Source organism: Argentina silus (assembly GCF_951799395.1).
Source record: "Argentina silus genome assembly, chromosome: 1".
NCBI lineage: Eukaryota > Metazoa > Chordata > Actinopteri > Argentiniformes > Argentinidae > Argentina > Argentina silus.
The window spans coordinates 23,565,504-23,587,579 of record NC_139655.1 but is presented as its reverse complement, the minus strand read 5'-3'; the positions used below and the strand labels follow the sequence as shown (position 1 = coordinate 23,587,579).

General features: G+C 40.9%; 2 protein-coding genes across 3 annotated transcripts; both read right to left on the bottom strand.

The window, feature by feature from the left end:
• Positions 1-2,039: 2,039 nt before the first annotated feature.
• LOC310810868 (ADP-ribosyl cyclase/cyclic ADP-ribose hydrolase 1) lies at positions 2,040-12,076 on the bottom strand (the record flags this gene model as incomplete). Its single annotated transcript, XM_083678746.1, has 9 exons — positions 2,040-3,610; positions 7,744-7,830; positions 8,685-8,777; positions 8,995-9,068; positions 9,310-9,392; positions 11,077-11,215; positions 11,414-11,540; positions 11,727-11,850; positions 12,067-12,076. The coding sequence occupies 9 exons, from the start codon at positions 12,074-12,076 to the stop codon at positions 3,433-3,435; spliced, it is 915 nt and encodes a 304-aa protein (XP_083534872.1). The 3' UTR covers positions 2,040-3,432.
• Positions 12,077-14,288: 2,212 nt separating this feature from the next.
• On the bottom strand, positions 14,289-22,023 carry LOC310810236 (uncharacterized protein). 2 transcript variants are annotated; one of them, XM_083677923.1, is made up of 15 exons: positions 21,539-22,023; positions 21,110-21,361; positions 20,724-20,864; positions 20,220-20,444; positions 19,674-19,970; positions 19,324-19,413; positions 18,977-19,201; positions 18,149-18,260; positions 18,028-18,051; positions 17,878-17,921; positions 17,542-17,775; positions 17,343-17,390; positions 17,122-17,262; positions 16,646-16,870; positions 14,289-15,103 (listed from the first exon to the last, which is right to left on the bottom strand). In XM_083677923.1, exons 1-15 carry the CDS (start codon positions 22,001-22,003, stop codon positions 14,984-14,986), a joined length of 2,643 nt encoding a protein of 880 aa, XP_083534049.1. In that variant the 5' UTR covers positions 22,004-22,023; the 3' UTR covers positions 14,289-14,983. The 2 variants fall into 2 exon arrangements, with proteins under 2 accessions (XP_083534049.1, XP_083534050.1); XM_083677924.1 differs by lacking the exon at positions 14,289-15,103 and adding an exon at positions 15,390-16,308.
• Positions 22,024-22,076: the final 53 nt, after the last annotated feature.

Sequence of the window (22,076 nt, the reverse complement as noted above, 5' to 3'; positions counted from 1 at the left end):
GACCCTCAACACCTCTACCCTGATTAAGAAGGCTCACCAAAGTCTCTTCTTGCTGAGGACACTAAAGAAGGTCCATCTGTCTCCTCAGATCCTGGTGAACTTCTACCGCTGCACCATCGAGAGCATCCTCACCAACTGTGTCACAGTATGGTATGGCAACTGCTCTGCATCTGACCGGAAAGCACTGCAGAGGGTGGTGAAAACTGCCCAACGCATCACCGGTTCCTCACTCCCCTCCAATGAGGCTGTCCAGGGCAAACGATGCTTGCGTAAGGCACGCAGCATCGTCAAGGACATTTCTCACCCCAACCATAGACTGTTCACGCCACCCCACTCCCTCCGGGAGGTGCTAGAGGTCTCTCCGCACCTGAACCAGCAGGTTCAGAGGAAGCTTCTTCCCTGCGGCTGTCACCCTACTGAACTCCAACTCTGCACCTAGGTGACAACCTACCACGACTAGAGCCCGACAGATATATCATAGCAGCGATATTATCGTCCGATGTTGGCCTTTTACAGAAATAGCTGAATCAGCACATATTCTTCTGAAAATGCACTGATACAGCACCAAAGATGTGCGTCAGCCTGACATTCCGAAATTATAGAATATCAGTGTAGTTAGGTTTTTAAAGATCAATGGATTTCCAGACTTTTATGAATGCTTAATGGCGTTTGCTGTTACTGGAGGGCCTATAAAGTGGCTGAATTTAGGAAAGTAAGGTTAGCTCTTTGGACTGCAGTCAATCAGCACAGTTGCTCACTGGATGTTAACTTAGTTATCAGTTATTCGGCATAAGCAGGCACACAGTAAGACATTATTTACCAATCATTTATTTCCCCAGTTAACATGGCTAGTTAGTGTCCACGAATTTCAGTCAGACGTCCTTGCCATAAGCAGTTGGGTGTGTAGTTCTACATCAACCATGTCTGTCAACAGCATGGAGCACAACACAGTTTGTTGACTCTCCTGAAGAGAGTGGAATATACCACTTTTCTAAAGTTCGTCTTGGGGAGGTGGAAGGCAATTATGCACTCCACCAGCAAGCTCTCTTTTTGTCTCTTACAGCATCAGGGCCGGTGGTTATCAAGCCTCTCAGTGTAGGAAAGTTCATAACTGCTTGAAATCAGAATGCACATGGTATTTAGTATAGTATTCAGGAGACGAGTCCTATTATGAGTAGATTACAGATTACCAATAGATGGCTGCAGGCATGGTGTGCACACACATTTCAGGAGAGGAGAGATGTTCTACAAACAAAGCAGTTCCTCTACTTTAACCTCATAGTAAATTTTTTGATTTCAAATCCAAACTTTTGGACCATAGAGCCAAAAGAAGAAAAAATGCTTCATTGTCGTATTAGTTATGCAGGGCATTGTATGTACAGACTGTGATTACTTCATCTGTGCCATATCAGCTTAATGACAAAACTGCTACTGCTATACACACTGCTGAACGTATGTGCAAACCGCAGCTACCCCATTTGAGCTACTGAATCATTCAAGCTACCTGTGCCTACAAAGATTAAACACATGTCAGAGAGGTGAAGGAATCTGAATCACAGGAATTGGTCCTGTGAATAGATGTCTGTCTTGACCTCATATTGAACTTTCATTCATAGTATTTCTTACACTTTGTTGTGACCAACTATGTCTTAAAATCTATGTAACAGAAGGTTTAAATGCATATCACAGTTATGTCCCTCATGCTAATACTGGCTGTGTAATTTGTTATTTAAGTAGAAGAGCCTTGTGCGTTGGAAGCTATGTTTTAAGAACATGAATTCAGACAATGGACCCGGGGTGAGAAACAAGTTTCACAAGACTAGTCATCTGTCTGCACATATTTTAGAAGGTCTTTTCAGGACATAACAAATGACTGTGCAAGTTTTCACAAGCTGTGGCTTCCAGTAAACAACTATTCTATTTCACCTATGTTGTGCTCTCTCCTTGCAAGTTTTTTTTTTTCAAAAACTGAATTGAGTATTGAATGAACGATGTATTGAATTATTAACTTTATTTCTCCCAAATTTAAGAGAACACTGGTGTCAGTCTCACATTCTTTATTTCGAGTGAAAAAGTATATTCCTTTACAGGTAAAGGACACTGTTGAGCGAAAACAGCTGAATAGTCTCTTTCCACCGTGGTAGAGGATTGACATTTTTGTATTACAACTGCAGTTGTTTGTCCTCTGGCTTATACCTATTCTGATCAGACAGCGATTCTTTTGTTTCGTCTTCGAAATGGGGCGCAATTCTTTGTGTTCCATGACTACTTTTGAATTAAAGTGAACTGTGAAATTGAACGGCGTCCAAAAGTTGTTTCTGGTGGTTGTTGTTGTTGTTGTTGTGCGCTTTCCACCAAGTGTCTACACGGTCGTGCTTTGAGCTTGAGTTCTATAGATAGGAGGACAGTATCGCACCATGCGCATACCTCTACCACGACACGTTACCTCACCATTGGCCAAAGGTCGCCCGTTTCATTAAGTTAGTTAGCCTACTGCTTGTCATCTAGCCACTGTCTACTGTACAGTATGTGTTGCTACTGTATTGTAGACTACTGTAGGCATTCATGAGGGGTAGCCAATTCATTACAGAGCCACAATATGAAATATACTGTTGTATTTGTAGGATTACCATGTGTATATTAATCATGTACTCCTCATGCAATGTTAATATACTATTTTAAGAGGTAAAGGTATGGTATCAATGTTGTTGTACCAAAGAAGGATTTAGAATGCATGCACTGTATGTGTTTGAATAGTCTCTTTCCACTGTGGTAGAGCATTGCCATTTTTGTATTACAACAGTAGTTGTTTGTCCTCTGGCTCAGACTTTACTAAAGAAAAAAAGTCAAGAGAGGACAAGAAAGACATTTGAGGGGCAGATTAAACAGTTAGTAGTTTGTTTGCAGGTAGGTTATTATGTCAAACCTGTCGCAGCATGTCAAACGGCTGAACAGGTTTATAGCTCTGATGAAGTTCATGACTTGTTGGTGTACAATGTGATCTTGTGCAACTACACAACACAAGGAAGTGGTATAGCATGCTGTCAATAGCATACAGCCTATTGGCCCTTTGAATCTGGTCTGAGGAAGAATCGGCCTATCAGGAGAAGATGATTAAAGGCACTGGAGATATTCCCACTGTAACACATCCCTCACAAACTGCCTTGTGTGACACATGGGGTTCAAACCTAGGTCTCCTCCATGGAGGACCCAAATGTCTACCACTTTTTTTTAATAGTAAAATAATTTTTTAAGATAGTAATATCTGTCCGTAAATGCTTACACATTGCAATATCTGTCCATTTATTTGGAACCGCTGAGGTTGGATTACTGGAAAGCTATCGAAGGACAACTTGACGAGAGCATGTAGGGACAGAAAAATTACACATACAGTACAGTAGATATACAGTATATTTCTGTGACCCTCAGTCACTAACTACATTGATCAGACCTGAAAATATAACTGGTCAGACTGGATTCTTTAGAATGTGATTCTCCCAGGGCTCTATAACTCTTTAGAGGTAGCCTCTCTCTGTGTTGTAGGCTGTTTGCACACGTCAGGCAGGAGAATTGTCGGGGGTTTTGGATGCACTGGAGAATCATCAGGGCCCTGTAGGGAAAAATAAAGATGAGTTTCCATGTAGTGTTATATGTTTCCATTCATTCTTTGCACACTATCTGGTGGACTTAGACCGACTTGACATCAACTGAAGGTGTCTTAAGAAACAAATTTACATTAGAATTGTTTACATCACATTTTATCTGGCCTCACAATCATTTGATGGCTAGCAGAGGAAAGACGAAGCAAAACAAAGTTATTCTTCAGCTGACTTGGTTTTGACCCCTTACTTTGGGACACACACCCTTGTGTACCTTTCGCTGAAGACCCCTATTGAATCATGCCTGGATACTGCTGGTGACCCCTTTCCACTTCACTCGTTGACTGTCTGAAGTGTACTGTAGCCGTATTCTTGTTATTCATGCTAGCTACAACTTAACTTCCAAAGAGAATCCTATGCTTCCAACAATAATCCTTGTTCTAGGCTAACCAAGTGACTCGTGGCCTTGGCTAGCTTTGACAAACTAACTTTTCTCACCTTGTGGGAGAAATATTAGTGCCCTGTTTGCAGGAGGGTTCGCTAGCTTCATATTCCTAGGACTACTGAACACTTACTAGTTCTACATAATTCCTAGCTAATTGCCTTGTGTAACAAACCTAGGTCCAAAGTGTAAGGTTTGACTAACCACTGGGATAATTGGCTAGCTAGCATGTTTGTTGTTATTACGACTTGAGCACGCAGCTAATCTGACAGTTGCTAGCTCCTACACTTCACTTCACAGGAGTGGACTTACTGTCGCGGGGAGGACCCCTTCCAGGGGAATGGCAACTACACCCTTGATCATCCAAGAGGTTTAGAGACGCTACGGTTTGGAGACACGATGGCTTGGCAACCGTAGATCTGCAATGTGCTAGAGAGCAATCCACTAGTGGTCTTTATGACCTGAAATGGAGGCTTTTTGAGGTGGGGTTTGAGAGCCGTGAGAATGTCCCTATTTCTGCGATCCTCTCCTTCTTACAGAACCTGCTCGACAAGGGCAAAGCCTTCTCTACAGTGATGACCTATTTACATTTACATTTACATGGGGAGTAAATAAATGGGGAGTAAATAAATGAACAGGCTACTGGGACCGAACACATGGCTTTCAACTGCTTGTGCCTTACATGAAGTGAACTTTATCGACAATTTCAATCTGTTTTGGGAGCGCAGATACCTCTTCAGAGAGAAAGGATTTAATCGGTGATTCAAGCCCAACAGCCCATGAAGTATTTGCCGTCTCCCCCTTCTCCCTCTCCTCCTTCCCCTCCATCTTTTGGCATTTACAGACGAACGATGAACGAACTGGTGAATGCTGGTCTCAAACTAACATCCCAGTCCTTCCGCCACTCCATCCTAACCAACCCCCGGCGACACCCTCCAAAACCTCCTCCAAATTGTAACTTCATTGATGCCCCCAGAGTTGATAAGAAAGGGGGAGGAGTAGCTGTTATCTTTTCAGACGTGTTTCAATGCAGGCAGGTATGATTTGGAGACTTTTCATCATTTGAATATCTTCCTGCTGTACTGAAATGCTCTCCTCATGTTTTACTCTTTATATATACAGATTATATATACAGATTATATACAGACCGCCAAAATATTCTAGTAGTTTCTTTGATGAATTTGCTGAACTACTGTCCATAATCTCCATGGAATATGACTGTCTATCTATATCAGGAGATTTTAACATTCATATTGACAACCCCAACGATAATAATGCCAAAGATCTTAATAACTTACTTGACATTTTTGGATTGTCTCAACATGTATCCGGGCCCACCCCCAACTGGGGCCATACCTTCGATTTATTTATCACAAGGGGTTTTAAGTCATCATTTGTTAAGGCTATTGACATTGTTCTGTCTTTGCAACTTCTGGTAAGCAAAAAAGCACCATGGAGAAACGCTGCATCTGTAAAAATCCCCCAAAAAGAGTCCCGGAAAGCTGAGCGTAAATGGCAAAAAACTAAGCTCCACATTCATTATGACAACTATAAAGAGAGACTTCATTCCTACAATCTGGAATTGAAAAGTGCAAGACAATCTTTCTTCTCTGACATCATCAACAAAAACATTAATAATGCACACACTTTATTTGCCACTGTTGATAGGCTGACTCACCCCCCAGCACAAATAACCCCTGAACTCCTATCCACCGATAAATGCAATGAGTTTGCTTCTTTCTTTAGGGATAAAATTCAAAACATTCGACAAACTATCAGTAGTTCCTCATTCAACAAAAATGTGTCACCACTACATTCACATAAAAGTAACTTGATAAACATGACCCAGTTTAATGCCATTGACTACAAAACTCTTGAGGAAACTGTACAACATCTTAAGCCATCAACATGCTGCCTTGACACCCTGCCAACGTGCTTCCTTAAAATTGTTTACAGCTGCTTGGCGACTGATTTACTGCAAATAGTTAACAGCTCCCTCCTATCAGGCTTTTTTCCAAAGGCTTTGAAAACTGCAGTTATTAAGCCTCTACTAAAAAAGTGTAGCCTGGACGCTTCTGTAATTAGCAACGACAGACCCATGTCAAATATACCCTTTATAAGTAAAATAATCGAAAAAGTTGTCTACCAACAACTTCACAACTTTTTAACATCGAATAGTTTCTTAGACAAACTCCAGTCAAGTTTTCGACTCCATCACAGCACCAAAACTGCTCTTATTAAGGTTCTAAATGACATTCGCATGAACACTGATTCCGGCGAAATTTCAATCCTAGTGTTACTGGATCTTAGTGCTGCTTTTGACACTATTGACCCTTCAATACTACTAGACAGACTGGGAAACTGGGTTGGACTCTCCGGTACGGTCTTAGATTGGTTCAAGTCCTATCTGCAAAACAGGGACTATTTTGTTTCCAATGGCAACTACACATCTGAGCGAACTAGCATGACGTGGGGTACGTCAAGGTTAAATTCTGGGACCTCTTTTATTCAACCTCTATATGCTCCCACTAGGCTTAATTATGCAAAAGAACAAAATCGCGTACCATAACTATGCGGACGACACTCAATTATACTTAGCTCTCTCATCGAGTGACTAGGTGACTATAGACTCACTGTGTCTGTGCATTGACCAAATCAATGACTGGATGTGCCAAAATTTCCTCCAACTAAACAAAGACAAAACTGAGATAATTGTCTTTGGTGCTAAAGAAGAAAGGCTGAAAGTTGGTGCTCATCTTGATCCCCTTTCTTTGATGTCTAAAAACCCAGTCAGAAATCTAGGTATTATTATTGACTCAGATCTAAATTTTAACACCCACATCAAGTCTATAACAACATCAGCCTATTATCATCTTAAAAATATAGTAAGAATTAGAGGATACATGTCCAAACAAGACCTTGAAAAACTAATTCATGCTTTCAACTCCAGTAGGTTAGACTACTGTAATAGTCTTTTCTCAGGTCTTCCCAAAAAAACACTTAGGCAGTTATAGCTCATTCAGAATGCTGCTGCTAGAGTTCTAACAAGGACTAAGAACATATTACACCAGAACATATTACTCTCAGGTCTCTGCATTGGCTACCAGTGTGTTATAGAATAGACTTCAAAATACTATTACTATAAATCACTTAATGGTTTCGGGCCAAAATACATCACTAACTTGCTTCCACACTATGAACCCTCTAGACTTCTTAGGTCATCAGGGACCAGTGTTCTGAGAATTGTTCTGAGAATTAAAAAAACATGGTGAAGCAGCATTCAGTTATTATGCTACACATAGCTGGAATAAACTTCTGGAAGATCAGCCCCAACCCTGGCTACTTTCAAAAATGGGCTAAAAACCTTTATGTTCACCTTTGCCTTAGATTGCCTAAGTTGACTAATTCAGATTTGGGTCCCAAACACCCAGGGAACAGGTATTCTAAGGTAAAGAAAACTAAATTGCTCCAAACTGAACTATGTCTTTTATGCTTTTTTATTATTATTATTATTCTTTTTTATGCTCTTTCCTTTTTATCTAGTTTATGTAAAGCACTTTGAATTGCCTCTTTGTATGAAATGTGCTATATAAATAAACTTGCCTTGCCTTGCCTTGCCTAGTTATGTAGCATAGTACTGTAAATGGTTAATTAGTACACATACGGTGCATTTGATCTACTGTACACCCAGATATGACTCACAGGTCACTGTCTGTGCAGGTCCAGCGGAACCCTCTGGTCTCCAGGACTTTGGTCAGGTCCAGAATGGATCCTTGAGTGCAGGACTCTCTGAAGGGGGAGAGAAACAGACATATACAGTAGCTGTACTAAACTGACAGTACATCTTCTAAATCAAGTTAGAGTATCAGTCACTTTTTCTCTCTGAAACAATCCAACAATAACACAATTTACAGAGAAGAGAGGATAAAGAGCTCTGCTTTGCTTCTATGAAAATATCAATATAATGGTATCAAAAGGCTGCTCATTGAAAACAAGGTCTAAATAGAGAGTAAAACTAGCCCATGAACTAGCCCACGGTTGTGGCTTGATTAGAACCCATATGAAACAGTAAGCCTGCAACAAAGGTCAAGGCACTTCTTTTGTGCAAAAATGAAAAAGCCTTTATTTAGGTTGGTTTACCTCAGACACGTTTCGACATGCATGTCTTCATCATGTGAGACATAACACAATGTGGATGACATTCTTATAATAGATATTACCTCATGATGATTGATTGTCGTTGACAGCCGAGTTCTAGATAGTGTGTAGTGGCTATTCAAAAGGTTTCTTAGCCACACTGGCTCACAGGTTGAAACAGACAGGCTTTCCACTCCAAGTTGTTTCTTTGTGTGATTAGGGGATCACCCATTTATTGATGAAATAATAACACAATACACAATTTAGTGTGTATGAGCACCTGTTTGCTGTGAGCACCTGTTTCCTGGTTACCTACTGGAGTGTCTACTGTATATGTACATGTGACCCATGATTCCTAGTGATACTGCCACCTAGTGTACAAAATATGTGGAACATCCTAAGTCCATATTTAATACACACATTCAATAAGTATACAACATGCCCATAATGGCTCCTACATAGTGGGTATTAGTTGTTATCTCTAGTATGTATCTGTTGATTCTCACATGAATGGTCCCTCCAAGTTGGCCACCACCTTTATGTTGACGTGATCCACCATCCTGGGGTTGAGGCTGTCCAGCTCAACACCCCCAAACATGCTGCAAGACAGGAAAGACCAGAGTGAAACATAACTACCCCTGCTGAACACATACAGTAGGGCTGGTTTCCTGGACACAGTTTAAGCCTAATTCGAGACTGAAAAGATTTTCTTTTGAAAGTGTGATTTAATCAAACACTAGGCTTAATCTGTGCCCAAGAAACCACAGCATAGGGTGTAGGATAGATAGACCTGTCAGTGTCTATCAGTCATTTTACCTTTTCCTATTGAAGGCATTTTCAATGGATCCATTCAACATCACTGTGATGTTACCACAAGCCGCTGCTGCAAACTGGCAAACAAACAGAGGAGTCAATCAGAGGCAGACAGGCAGACAGACAGCAGGCAGGCAGACACACAAGCACACGCACACGCACACACACACACACACACACACACACACACACACACACACACACACACAGACATACACACTGTCAAGATACAGTCAGTCACTCAATATATAATTTTCACATACACATACACACATATTTCAGTTCTAAAATGCACCATTGCATTTACAGTCGTCTTACATTTTGTGAGGCCTGCCACCACAAGGAATACACAGGATGATTCACACACGTCGACCACTCTGGGCAAGAGTCAAAATCAAAACCTGACAGACGTAAACAAAGAAAGAGTTCTTTTGACTAGGCCAGTTTAGATAAATAAGCAATCAACAAAGACAAAATGATGAAAAAGTCTGTGACGTCCACACAGTCTTTGTATGAATGAGCATGAGTCATGATGCTTGTTTGCCAAGAAGGTGAATTTCTCTTGTGGACAATGTGCAGAGGTTACCACAAAGACTAGTGTTACACATGATTGTACAGCTGCATGACATATTTCTTGTTAGTCCTGAGAACAACACGAACCCTGTGGGTCTGTCCTGCTATGAACCCTCTCTACATCAGGGGACTGTAGGATGATGACCTGGGACCCGACTCTCAGGAACAATCTTTCAGGAATAATTGTACATTCATGTTCTTTCTGTAACCTTATCCGGTAACAACCCCTAGCCCCTACTCCCTAGACACTTGAGTAGGTATGAAAGGATTTCATAAGTATAAGCAAGATGTAATTTCACCTTGCCTTATGGAGGGCATGTTGGAATTTTCATCATCTTGCAATATGAGTTTCTTTCAGATCCCCAAAAGTATCTCGGAGTTTGGGCAAGGGGTTGTTTCTGGATATCTGTGTTTTTCTCTGCATTTTTCTCCATCTCTCTCTGGTTCCCTTCCCTTCCCATCTTGGTTCACCAGCTACAGCATTTCTATGGGGGACAGACGTTGGAGCAGTCTCTAGGATTTGTAACAAATCCCAAGATAGAGCTCTCTCACATCAACGATGATATCCCTTTTCTTGTATTGTCACTTTTTTAAATTACTTTTAATGTTGACTTGCTGATTGTTGTTGAGATAGGAGCAAGATCCCAATGCATTTCACTATGTCAATTACGGCTGTATGCGATGTATGTGACAAATGACATTTGATTTGATTTGATTTGAATTGATTTGATTTGAAAAAGATTGTCTCGTCGAGAGATTGTGTTTCACAACTGCACAGGATATCCCTGTGGTTGGCTTTTTAAAGATCCAGTATGTAACATTCAAGCTTTCTAAAAGCTTCCTAATGGTTGTAATGACTATGTTTAATCAGTAGTGATCAGGGAATGAGATCCCTTGAAAAAAATATTTCATTTACGAACGCTGTTTGGGTATTTGGGAAAAGCGCTTTCTAAAATGAGTGTCAGAGGAGTAGGCAAAGAGACAGATGATGGAGCTGGTGGCCTAACTACAGTTTCTAGGGTTTTTTAATAATTCCAAAAAGACCTCACTCACCCCTTCCCAATAGGTGTTGTTCCTAGGCTGAGAACTCCTCACTGTGTTTCTAGTGCTCAAGTATTTTCTCCTGTCCCTGAGACATGTTCTCGCCAGGATGGACAACACGACAGTGATGGTTTTTATAAATAGGCAGGGGGGAACTCTGTCTCCCCCTCCTTTCTTTGACACTATTGTATCTTAAAGCAGGCCCACATCCTAGATCATTTCAATCCGATCTACTCTTGAGGGGAAACCCTCAAGCGAGAGAGTGGTGCTTACACCTGGAGTGAGTGAGCTCTATCTTAGGATTTATCACAAATACTAGAGACTGTAGACGGGCCACCAGCTCCATCGTCTGTCCCCCATAGCAATGTTGTATCTGATTTCCCTCCTTCAGGTAACAGTGGTTACATACGTAACCTTATGTTTTTCCATATTGGGTGTGGGTGTCAAAACAGAGATCATGGCTCCTCCCACCTCTGTCCTTCTCTTCCTGTCCGCACCAGATGAGGTCGTTGAACATGTAGCCAACCAAAGTGTCCTCCAGGGTCCAGAAGCGGCGGGCTACGGCCGCGTAGCTGTGCATGAGATTCCTGGTCTTACTCCAGAACAGTAGCTACTCATAAGGAGGGCAGAAAACAACTTCAAAGAAAAGATTCTCCAGAAATCAGCCTACTTAAGTAGAAAAAGACACTCAAACACTCACTGTGAACAGTGAACAGTGATTGTAGGATAGTCTACAATCACGCATAGTCATGACATAAGGGGGGGGTTCTACTGGAATCAAGATTAGTATTTCCATGGTGACATTTACCTTACCACACGGTAAAGCTTGTGGCGTGGCACGAAACATTCGTTCGTAGTCCTTAACCTTCACATCGCAGGGAGACTGCCGTATTACAGCCTCCTCAAACTCTGTCCAGATATCTTCACAGTTGTAACTTACACAAACATACAAGCACTTATTCATGAAACAGAAATGTGTTGAAACAGAAACATTAACAGCCTTTAAAAATACATAATGCCCAAAATGATATACTGTATAATCAATTACACAGTGTTAATGGTGAATAAAGACTCCTGTGACATAATAATGACTAATAATAATGACTCCTGTGACACTATACCTGGAGCTAGGGCTAATAAGTGTTATGTAGTTGTAGCATCGACCAATCACAATGTGTTTCAGATTGGGAGTCGTGCCCTTCTCTGCACAGAAATCATCAGTGCAAAACAGGATAATGATAAACCCTGGGAAAAGAAAGAAAGAAAGAGAGAGAGTGAAAGGAAGAATAAAATAATAAGAATAAAAAAAGAAAGTAAGAAAGGTTTTGCACATCAAAGGCTGCACATCAAAGTTTGAACACAATAAAACACTCACAAAGACCAAACCACCAGCATGTTGCTTCTCATCAAATTCCATACAAGTGTTTATTCATGCAGGCTATGTACTCTTTAAGTACTCACATATGACCATGTCGGATATCAAGGTCAAGTTTATCTTTTGAGAGGTCATGGCGATCAGACAAATCTCCAAGTGTACCCCGGAGCCTTCCTCACTGTTGCCCCATAAAATCAGAGCGAGGCCAAGTTACTGTGAATAGAGAGAGAGAGAATATAAGAAAGAGGGGTCATTCTGCAGAAATGCTGCAAATTGTGGCTATGAAAAAATGTAAAAGAATCTTCCAACATCAAACAATGTGCCAGGTATCTTTACCTGCTAACAGAACACATTTCCAGACATTTATTTGTATTATATTTTCTTAGAGAGACCCTTAAATTGAATTGACCCTTCAATCGAAACGAGTTCATTTTACAACAATCTTTTACAAGGCCAACATAGATGCCTCAAGAGTTATTAGCAGTAGTGTATGCAAATTCATACTTATAAAAGGTGTTATAACAGGTCTGGAACCTGTCCTTTGCCAAATGTGGCGCAACTGTGTGGTATTTGCTTATAAATTATCCGTGGGTCATATATGTGTGCCTTTTATGTGGTTTATGAAGGATGTTATGAACATTTATATTTACACAAATCTTGAATTGCTTTATTTTTCAATATGCATTTCAGGACCCATGGCTGGGGACACATAGCTTGCAATAGAAAGTGATATGAAAACACTGATTTTATATTACATTGGTAAATCAGTGTGTTGTTTATTGACTTGGGGCCAAATCAGAACACATTTGATTTAATTTAATATCAAACATCTGGACATTTAACTTTTTAAAATCTTTTATATATTCACCATTTCTGTAGAATGACTAATATATAAAGACAGACACAGACTGTGTTTGTTTTCTGCTACAGGGTTGACTTAAATCTAATCAACCAACAGAATGCAGGCACCTCCCATCTCCTTTGTGTCCGGTGGGTGTAAAGTGTCTTTCAGTCGTGTATGGATGTAAGGATTGACAGTCCAACAAACAGGTCTACACACGATCAGATTCATTTTGTGGTCAGACTGGCTTCATTACCCGTATTCACATTGCCTGTTTTGGTTTTTACTAATGAATTATTACACAGTCTAAACTCAGTGATGCTAAACCAATACCATTTGAGATTACAGTAACTTTTGAGAATATCATATACTAAGGTTGCATACTTTCAAAGCATGCAGTGAAATAATGTAGTAAACTGCCAGAGAAACACAATAACCAATAGTCATGTCATCCATATTGTATAAACAGTCATGCAGTTGTTATTCAGTTAATAAAACAAGCTTACCACTCCATACTACATGACTTGGGAGGATGATGATTATTAACGAAATAGAGTTTGCTCCACAATATCTGGTCTGAAGTAGGAGTTATGTGTGCCTGGACAGAGTTTCAGTATCCTGATATGTGTGTCTAGTGGACATGTACCCTCCCTGGACCGGTGACAAGACCAATGGGCTGGTTTCCTCAGACAGACACAGCTCTTCACCAACCCATGGTGCTGGGCTCAGGGAAGAAGCATGGCTTTGTCTAGACTTCTAACAGATCCACATGACTCTCGTTACAGTGTCATTAAAACTGTCTCCTCACACAAGGAGGAATGTTCTATACCGGAGTTAAATATAAGCAAGGACAGCTTGTTGCTTGTTGATGATAAGTTTTTACAAATTTAGGCAATGTTGGTAAAACGGAGAACTATCGATCAAGTTGTGTGCCTGCAGTGTTAGATAGTGGCCAGTTGGCGTAATCAATAGTCTCTTTGTAGGCCTATGTGAGTCATAGTGGAGTTTCCCATCCAGGCCTTGCCCACTGTTTTAATACAGTACTGGGAAGTACTACCTTCCACCACATCAGTCAGAAGTCAGTGTCTGTTAGTGTACCTGTATACAGTCAGATTGAATTGAATTAATAGGGAACAGTGCTTCAAAGGAACACAATTTAGCTGTGCAGTGTGATCTTGGTATCTACATCACATGTCAGACATTACCCTCCTTTGCTTCCAACTTTCTGTGATACTGGTGTCACTGGGATACTGGGATTACATTAGCAATGATAAATTACACTATGGTAATAGAAATATAAAGACAGTAATAAACATATTCAATACAAATGCAGGAAGCACACAGGTAGTGGATCAAATATGTAAAGTCATTTCAGAGGGTGTTATTTCCTTCTCTTCTCTCTGAGTTTTTGACAGATACTTTTTTATTAAACTGGCTGCTCTTTCTCTATAGTCTGATGATATCTGCTGTTACTAGCTTGTTTCCTTGTGTGCTTTAAATTACAGACAGCACTATTATGGAGTTTACGCACACTGTTATTGTATTGTTTGTGTTTATGTTGACATATGACATTTTGTTAACAAATGATGTATAGCTTCAAAACATTTTTTCAAAACAGTCTCTGAAACATCTCAGGGAATGTAATTCCTTGAGCACAACAGATAGGTCATATACTGAAGATCTCCCTTTTCCCCCATTGTTTACATTTTGTTTGTTACCTTGCATGCAGAAATCTTGCTGCTTTAATTAATTACCTCTGCTTTGCTTGTATTTCTACCTGTATTTTCTGGCCACTACCTGTGCATACCAGATGCCAGTATAAACCACATGAGAAGAGGAGACAGGAAGAGAAAAAGAGAGAGAGAGAACCACAGTTATACAGTAAATGGAGGTCTATGTAACAGGCATTGATAGAGTAATTTAGAGTAATTTATATGAATTTTCATGCAAGAGACACTCACACATACTAATATTGTACAAATGGACATAATGTACACATACACACACAAGCACCCCTATGAGGCAGTAGCAGCAGTTTGCTAAAATCTCAGAGCAGCTATGATGTGACAAGGCCCTCTCATGGATTATGTCGATGATGAGCTTCAGTCTCTCTTCTGTGTCAATGGTGAGTGCAGTCATCACCTTCATCAAGTTCTTATGAGTCAGCCTGGCCAGGATGTTACTAATATGTTCATACAGCTTCTCCATCTGTAGATCCTCACCATGTATGGCCTCTTTAAGGTCCTTTGGCAGAAGAGTGTTGAATGGACATTTGTGGGGTACTGTATGTTAAAGTAGGATATCAAAGACAATATTCAATTTAGAAGGTGTTATAACACATGTGCAACACCACCACACAACTTCTCACTTACCAGGTCCCAGTTCCAATAATGAAAGATATATACCCATTTTATGTCAGATCATTTTTGCTATCATGTTCATGTATATTACTGTACTGTATGTATACCCATCTCAAGTGTTATCAGCACCCCCTCCTTCAAAATAAGGGTGTATAACAGGCTTAAAGTGTTTTCCTGTCGTAACAAAACAAATAAAAAACAACATAAGTTTGCTGGTAATTAAAAGAGATTTATTATGGAACATACTGAGGTGGTCGCTCCAAAAATAGAACTAACACAAAAACACCTTGACAATCACACAATGGAAAGGGGTTCAAAATAGGGTTCCTAAAAGGCATCTACAATGGACACCCACTCGATTTGCCACAGATAAGGGCCAACTAAAAGAAATCCCACTAAATGAAAGGGTAGGAAGTAACTGAAATATCTTGTTTTTGAAACTAAACCAAACACAGGTGAAAGCAACACGCAGACGTTATTCTGTTCTGAGTAGCAGGAGGTAACCAGAGGTGTTATCCTCCCAGCAGCTTGACTTCAATTGAGGCATGGGGCTAGCAGGTCTTAAATAACCCCAGCTGGTCAAACAACACAGCTGAAACCAGTGTGTATACCTAACTACTCTCGATCTCATCACAAAACCCTTAACAATACTGCATGCAGTTACTATATGATCAACATAGTCAATGGTTTTATGAGAATGCCTCATAAAACCCCCTATATGAGTGTGTGTGTGTGTGTGTGTGTGTGTGTGTGTGTGTGTGTGTGTAAGAGAGAGAGAGAGAGAGAAAGAGAGAGACACCATGGTATCTGTATCTCTTAAAACTAACAGAGCTATAGAGAAAACAACAGAAACAGTGAGACGAACATTATAACAGTTTTGTGCAGAAATTGCAATAATCTAATATCAGTCTAAAAGATGAGAATTGGGGAGAGCAAGGCAGACAACCAATGACACTCAACACTAAGGGCTGGTCATACCCAGAGCCATACAATTCCTACGGCACATAAACCTCTGGTCATTCATTTCTAATGTCCAGAACTTCGTGCAGCTTGTCACGGATTCTGGGGGAGCTCTTCCTTTGCTTCACAATCAACTCAATCTCCCTGTAATAATGATCCATTCTGGGCTGTGAAAGGACACAAAGACAGGCCAGTTGGTATTGGTGAGTTTTTGTCTGTGTACTGTGTGTCTGTGTACAGTATGTGCACATTAATTAATATATATTGAGTGGTATGTCTATCTATTATATGATGGTCAACCGTGTGATTCTGTCACTTATCTATGGACAACTTAAATATTCAGCTTTTATCAAATGACAAACAGCCTGATCGTGAATTGTGGTGATAAGATATAAATAAAGACAGTGTGGATGGCCGGACAGACAGAGAGAGAGAGAGACAGACAGACAGACAGACAGAAAGACAGGAAGACACACAGATAATGTGCTGCATAGTTAGTTGTACCTTGGCTTTCTCATGATCCAAGTCCTTGTTGATGGTGGTGAGCATTATGCACAGACACTCTAGTGATATTTCATCACCATTCTTCAGTAGCTTCCCGATGCAGTCGTGCATTAGGTCCTCTGTCAGTATCTTCACCTTGAACAGCTCACACATGAACCTGCTGTTGCCTAGCACCTCCTTCTTTGCCTCCTTGAGCTCCCCCCTCAGTCTGCGGCGCTCCTCATCCTAGATTGGGGAGGGGGAATGGGGACAGGACAGGACAGAAGGAGAGGCCTAAAACAATTTTGTCACAACAATAAGTTAAAGAATCATACCACAATTCAATATCAATGCAAGTCTATAGGGGCAATTTAATTAGCCACACACATCTAGTAAGCATCAACATAATGCACAGAAAGTTAATAAAATATATGTCAGACCAGAACATCTCCACAATGTCTTAAACAGTTTGTCTATGCAAGACTCCCTTGTGCTACCTTAGTGGTGGTTTCCAGCTCCTTCACCTTCTCCTTCAATAACTCATTATTGTCTCTCTCAAAGTCCTTCTGGCATCGGTTCAAAAGCAGCTTGCGGAAATGTCCTGCCTGTCCTGGATTGTCTGAGGTGGGCACTCTGAGCTGAGGGGGTGTAGAAGAGAGTGAGTGAGTGAGAGAGGGGAGGGGAGGGGAGGGGGGGAGAGATACATTTCAAGTTTTACCCGCCATGAGATGTCAGTCCTGTCCTTCAGCTTGTCTTTATTCAGCACCTTAAGAGAGAGAGAGAGGTCACCCTTGGAGCTGGGGATGCATAGGCAAACACAAACACACACACACACACACACACACACACACACACACACACACACACACACACACACACACACACACACACACACACACACACACACACACACTTACCCCCATGAGGGAGCGACACATGTTGGCGTAGACCTCAGAAGAATCCATGTTTGAGACGGCCCATTCGTAGATGAGGTCGATAATGCTTTCCAGTCTCTCCTCTGTGTTAATATTTAATGAAGACACCACCTTCATCATCTCCTGGAAGTTCTCAGGGTCCAGGCCATGCAGAAGATAATCCATTTGTGCCAACATCTCTTGTGTTTTCACAGTCTCGAGGTCCAAATACCCCTCCTGATGAGGAGGTGATATAAGACATTAAGCACAACAAGACTCAACAAGGAAGGTGTTATTACAATGCATACACAAACAGTCACACTCTAAACCAATTCTTACCAGATCCTGTTCTTCCACTGCCTTACTGCAAAGACTGGAGAGAGCTAGAGAGAGAGAGAGAGAGAGAGAGAGAAAAAAAATATATAGGTTAAGAAGGTATCTTATGTGTCCTTTATTCTGTGCTATATGAGCTGTGATGATGCTGCTTACTGTATGGTCCCAGGTTTTCTTCAACTGTTGTGAAGAAGACAGAGAAAAACATGGTTCATATGTTGAAAATCTACATGTTAGAGCACAACATGCATAATACTGGATAAACCTAAATAAGTACCTGAACTGGACATTTTCTTAAAGTCACTCTCAGATATATCCTCAAATCGATTGTGCAGTCCAGAGACACACCTCTGCACATTTTTAAAAACTAAATTGATGGGGGGTAATTTCTATAAACACAGACACACAAACAGGCAGGAAATTAGAAACCGTACTACACAAATCACATTCTAAAAGATTGTGTAAATACATGCTACTATTCAACACAGAAACAAAGCATACATGATAGGGTTCCTACGCATTTTCCATTAAACATTTCCAGACTTTTCCAGACCTACATTTTCAGACTGCTCAGTTGATTTGTGAGTTTCGGGCACCACTGTAAAAAATGTGTGTGTTGCATTATCTGCATCCTGACCTCTGTCAAACATAAAATAGGCTCTATCTACATAAAGCAGCAATGTTGACCTGTGTAAATTATCTGGCTCTAAAGAAATATTAAATTAAATTTGGAACTCGTCTGGTATGAATATGGCATAGGTCTGAAATCATAGATATTTTTCCAGATTATGTCTATTGTTTTTTGGGGGGTTTTCCATACTTTTACAGGTCTGAAAATTGTCAATGTTTTATTCCAGACTTTCCAGACCTGCATGGGAACCCTGCCATAATAATAGACCGACATCAGTACGGACACAAACAACATGTCTTGAATATTCTCTTGGATAGCATAAAATAAAACTACACTTTAGTAGTTTAACTGTCACTTTTGTTAAATTACAAAAAAACATTTAAGGGTTGTAAATATCAGTATTTGTACACAAATACATCTTTAGTTCATCTACAGCACTTCATTTTGAGAGCTAATAATCATACAGTACAGTACCTGGAAGAAATGGGGGAGATCATATGTGGGTGAAAGCTGCTTATGCTCTGCCTCTGCTCTCCTCATCTCAACAATCTCCTGCTCCAGTGTCTGTAGGAATCCTTCCACTTCCTTCAACACCTCCTTCTCCTTGGTTCTGATCAGCTCTCTCACCTCAGAGCTCCTTTTCTCGATCATCTTGGTGTAGAACCTCTCACTCTCCTCCACTGTAGCCTGTGCTAAGCACTGTACAGAGAAACAGAAGATCGAGTTTGTTTCTAGAAGTTTGGGTCAGTGAATCTGACAAGCATCATTGACTAACTAGTTTGGCACCATGACATTAGTTGTTTGCTCAAGTGACCTCTCACCTTTACAGACTCAATTTTCTGTCTCAGCCTCTGGATCTCCTCCTCATTCTCCTGGATTCTCTGTTGGTATGTCCTCACATTCGGTTCTGTCTGTGGACACACAGTGGTACTTGGTAGCAAACAAAGGATCAACATTCCATTTGTGATAGGGTTTTTCCAGGTTAAAACATGGCTTTGCATGATCTAGGTGATAGGTGAGACCAGGCTAACTACTGCACACACTTTATTACAGTGGACTTTGGACCTGAAACACAATGCGGTACCAATTTAATATGCCACCTTTCTATACACAGCTGATGATATACATCAGTACTTCAGAGTGGTCAGGAAATGTGTTTTATTATCCATACCTGTTTGGTAGTCATCTCTCCTGCAACTGAGACAGTATCTTGCTCTTCATGTAGATCTGCTACACATTCAGAGCTCACACCCTGCTGCTTGTCATCAAGATGAAGGCAGATGTTCTGTGGTGAGGAAGTATCCTTCTCCATGTCTGACCAGTCACGGTGGGAATGAATGCTGCCCTCTACGTCTCCAGGTACCTGTCTGAGATCCAGCACTTCCTGTAACTTGGAGCGGATTCTGGAACAGGTCGTCCTATTCTTCACAATCTTTTCAATCTGCTTGTAGTACTGATCCATTCTGGGCTGTGGAAGCATAGACAGGCCCAATGGAAAGAGTGGTGGTACTTGAATGCTTTAAGTTAACTCTATAAACTCAATAAGCCTCTGAGTGGAGACTAAGCCTAATTTTGCCCATTTTGGTGGCAATTTGTTGGTCAACCATTTATGTGACGTGATTAGATAGTGTAAAAGAGAGAGGATGGCTGGACAGACAGACAGATAGATAGAAAGACAGGAAGACACACAGATAATGTGCTGCATAGTTAGTTGTACCTTGGCTTTCTCATGGTCCAAGTCCTTGTTGATGGTGGTGAGCATTATGCACAGACACTCTAGCGATATTCCATCACCTTTCTTCAGTAGCTTCCCAATGCAGTCGTGCATCAGGCACTCTGTCATCATCTTCAGCTTGAACAGCTCACAAATGAACCTGCTGTTGCCAAGCACCTCCTCTTTGGCCTCATTGAGCTCCTCCCTCAGTCGGGGGCGGTCCTCCTCCTAGTGAGAATCAGGAAAGTTTAGAAAGGCTTCAAAAAATTAGAACACTTTCATTCGTGTATTTCTGTTTTTAACAATCAGTTGAAATACAATTCAATACAAAGCAATCCTAAAGGCAATTGAATTGGCTACAAATACAGTATAGTAAGCATTAAAGTAAAGCTTGTAAACTAAATTCATGAAATTAAGATCTGATCATAATATCTCAAATATTTTTGAAAAGGGTTTGTCTATGATGGAGAAGAAAAACATGCATGTTTGAGAGGAATAGGGTGCCACCTTGGTGATGGTTTCCAGTTTCTTCTCCATCTTCTCCAACAACTCACTGCTGTTTCTCTGAAAGTCTGTCTGGCATCTATTCAGCAGCAGCTTGCGGAAATTTACTGTTCTTCCTCGGTTAGCTGATGTGGGAACTTTGAGCTGAAGGGGTGTGTGTGTGTGTGTGTGTGTGTGTGTGTGTGTGTGTGAGAGAGAGAGAGAGAGAGAAAGCCATTTGTCTAAGGTTGGTAAGAGTGGTTCTGGCATTTGACAAAATAGGTGACATCTGGAGCTGATGAGCATAAAAGACACATTCACACAAACACAACTCCAGATAAATCAGTATATATATTCAGTATAGTGACAAACGCACACACACACACACACACACACACACACACACTTACCCCCATGAGGCAGCGACACATGTTGGCGTAGGCCTCGGAAGAGTCAGGGTTTGAGACGGCCCGTTTGTAGATGAGTTCAACGATGCCCGCCAGTCTCTCCTCTGTCTTGATAGTGAATGAAAACACCTCCTTCATCTTCTCTTGGAAGTTCTCAGGGCCCAGGCCATCCACGATATCATTAATTTGTGCCAACATCTCCTGTGTTTTCACTGTCTTTGGGTCGAAATTCTCCTCTCTCTCTTGGATTGTTTGCTGTGGACAAACATAAAAAGGTAGGTGGAGGAAACAATGGATCAAAATTCCTTTTACAGCTTTATCACAGTGGACTTTGGTCCAGTAACAAATAATGATGCCACATTTCTATGGCAGCAGTGGTTTACTAGTTTAGTCAGTGCGAGAAGCCTGGGAAAGCATCGCTATTATCCATACCTGATCGGTAGTGGTCAGTGCTGCAGCCAAGACCGTATCATGCCCTTCATGTTGATCTGCAGCAACTGTCAACAGTTTGTCATCAACAGGATAGGTGTTCTGTGTGGGAGTCTTGACAAGCCTCCTAATTTCTGACGAGTCATACTGAGAATGAGCGTCACTTTTTGTGGTCGCAGGTCTAGTGTGATCTTGAGCATTATACTGGGTTTGGGTTCCTGTCTTCACCAGTTTTGCTATAGCTTCAGCAAGCTTGATGTTTCTCTTAAGGACAGGTATTCCAATGAAGGTCCGTCTGCATTGAAGGCAGCTGTATGCAACTTGTTTATCCTTCTGCTCCCAGTAACCTTTTATACAGACCTTACAGTAACTGTGTCCACAGGGAGTAGTCACTGGATCATTCAAAAAATCTAGACAGATTGAACAATTTAATTGATCTGCATTCAAAAGGTCACCAACTTCAGCCATGTTACAACAGAAACAGACGGTTGCTTACCCTGCTGCTGTAGGTTTCATTTCATTGGAACGTCTTGTCGTGTGA

Coding starts and splice junctions, on each gene's coding strand:
- LOC310810236 (XM_083677923.1), bottom strand. CDS start 22,003: ATGGCTGAAGTTGGTGACCTTTTGAATGCAGATCAATTAAATTGTTCA. Junction 20,865..21,109: donor TGTGTCGCTGCCTCATGGGG/GTAAGTGTGTGT, acceptor ACACCCCTTCAG/CTCAAAGTTCCCACATCAGC. Junction 18,261..18,976: donor ATCTCCCCCATTTCTTCCAG/GTACTGTACTGT, acceptor CTGTGTTTATAG/AAATTACCCCCCATCAATTT.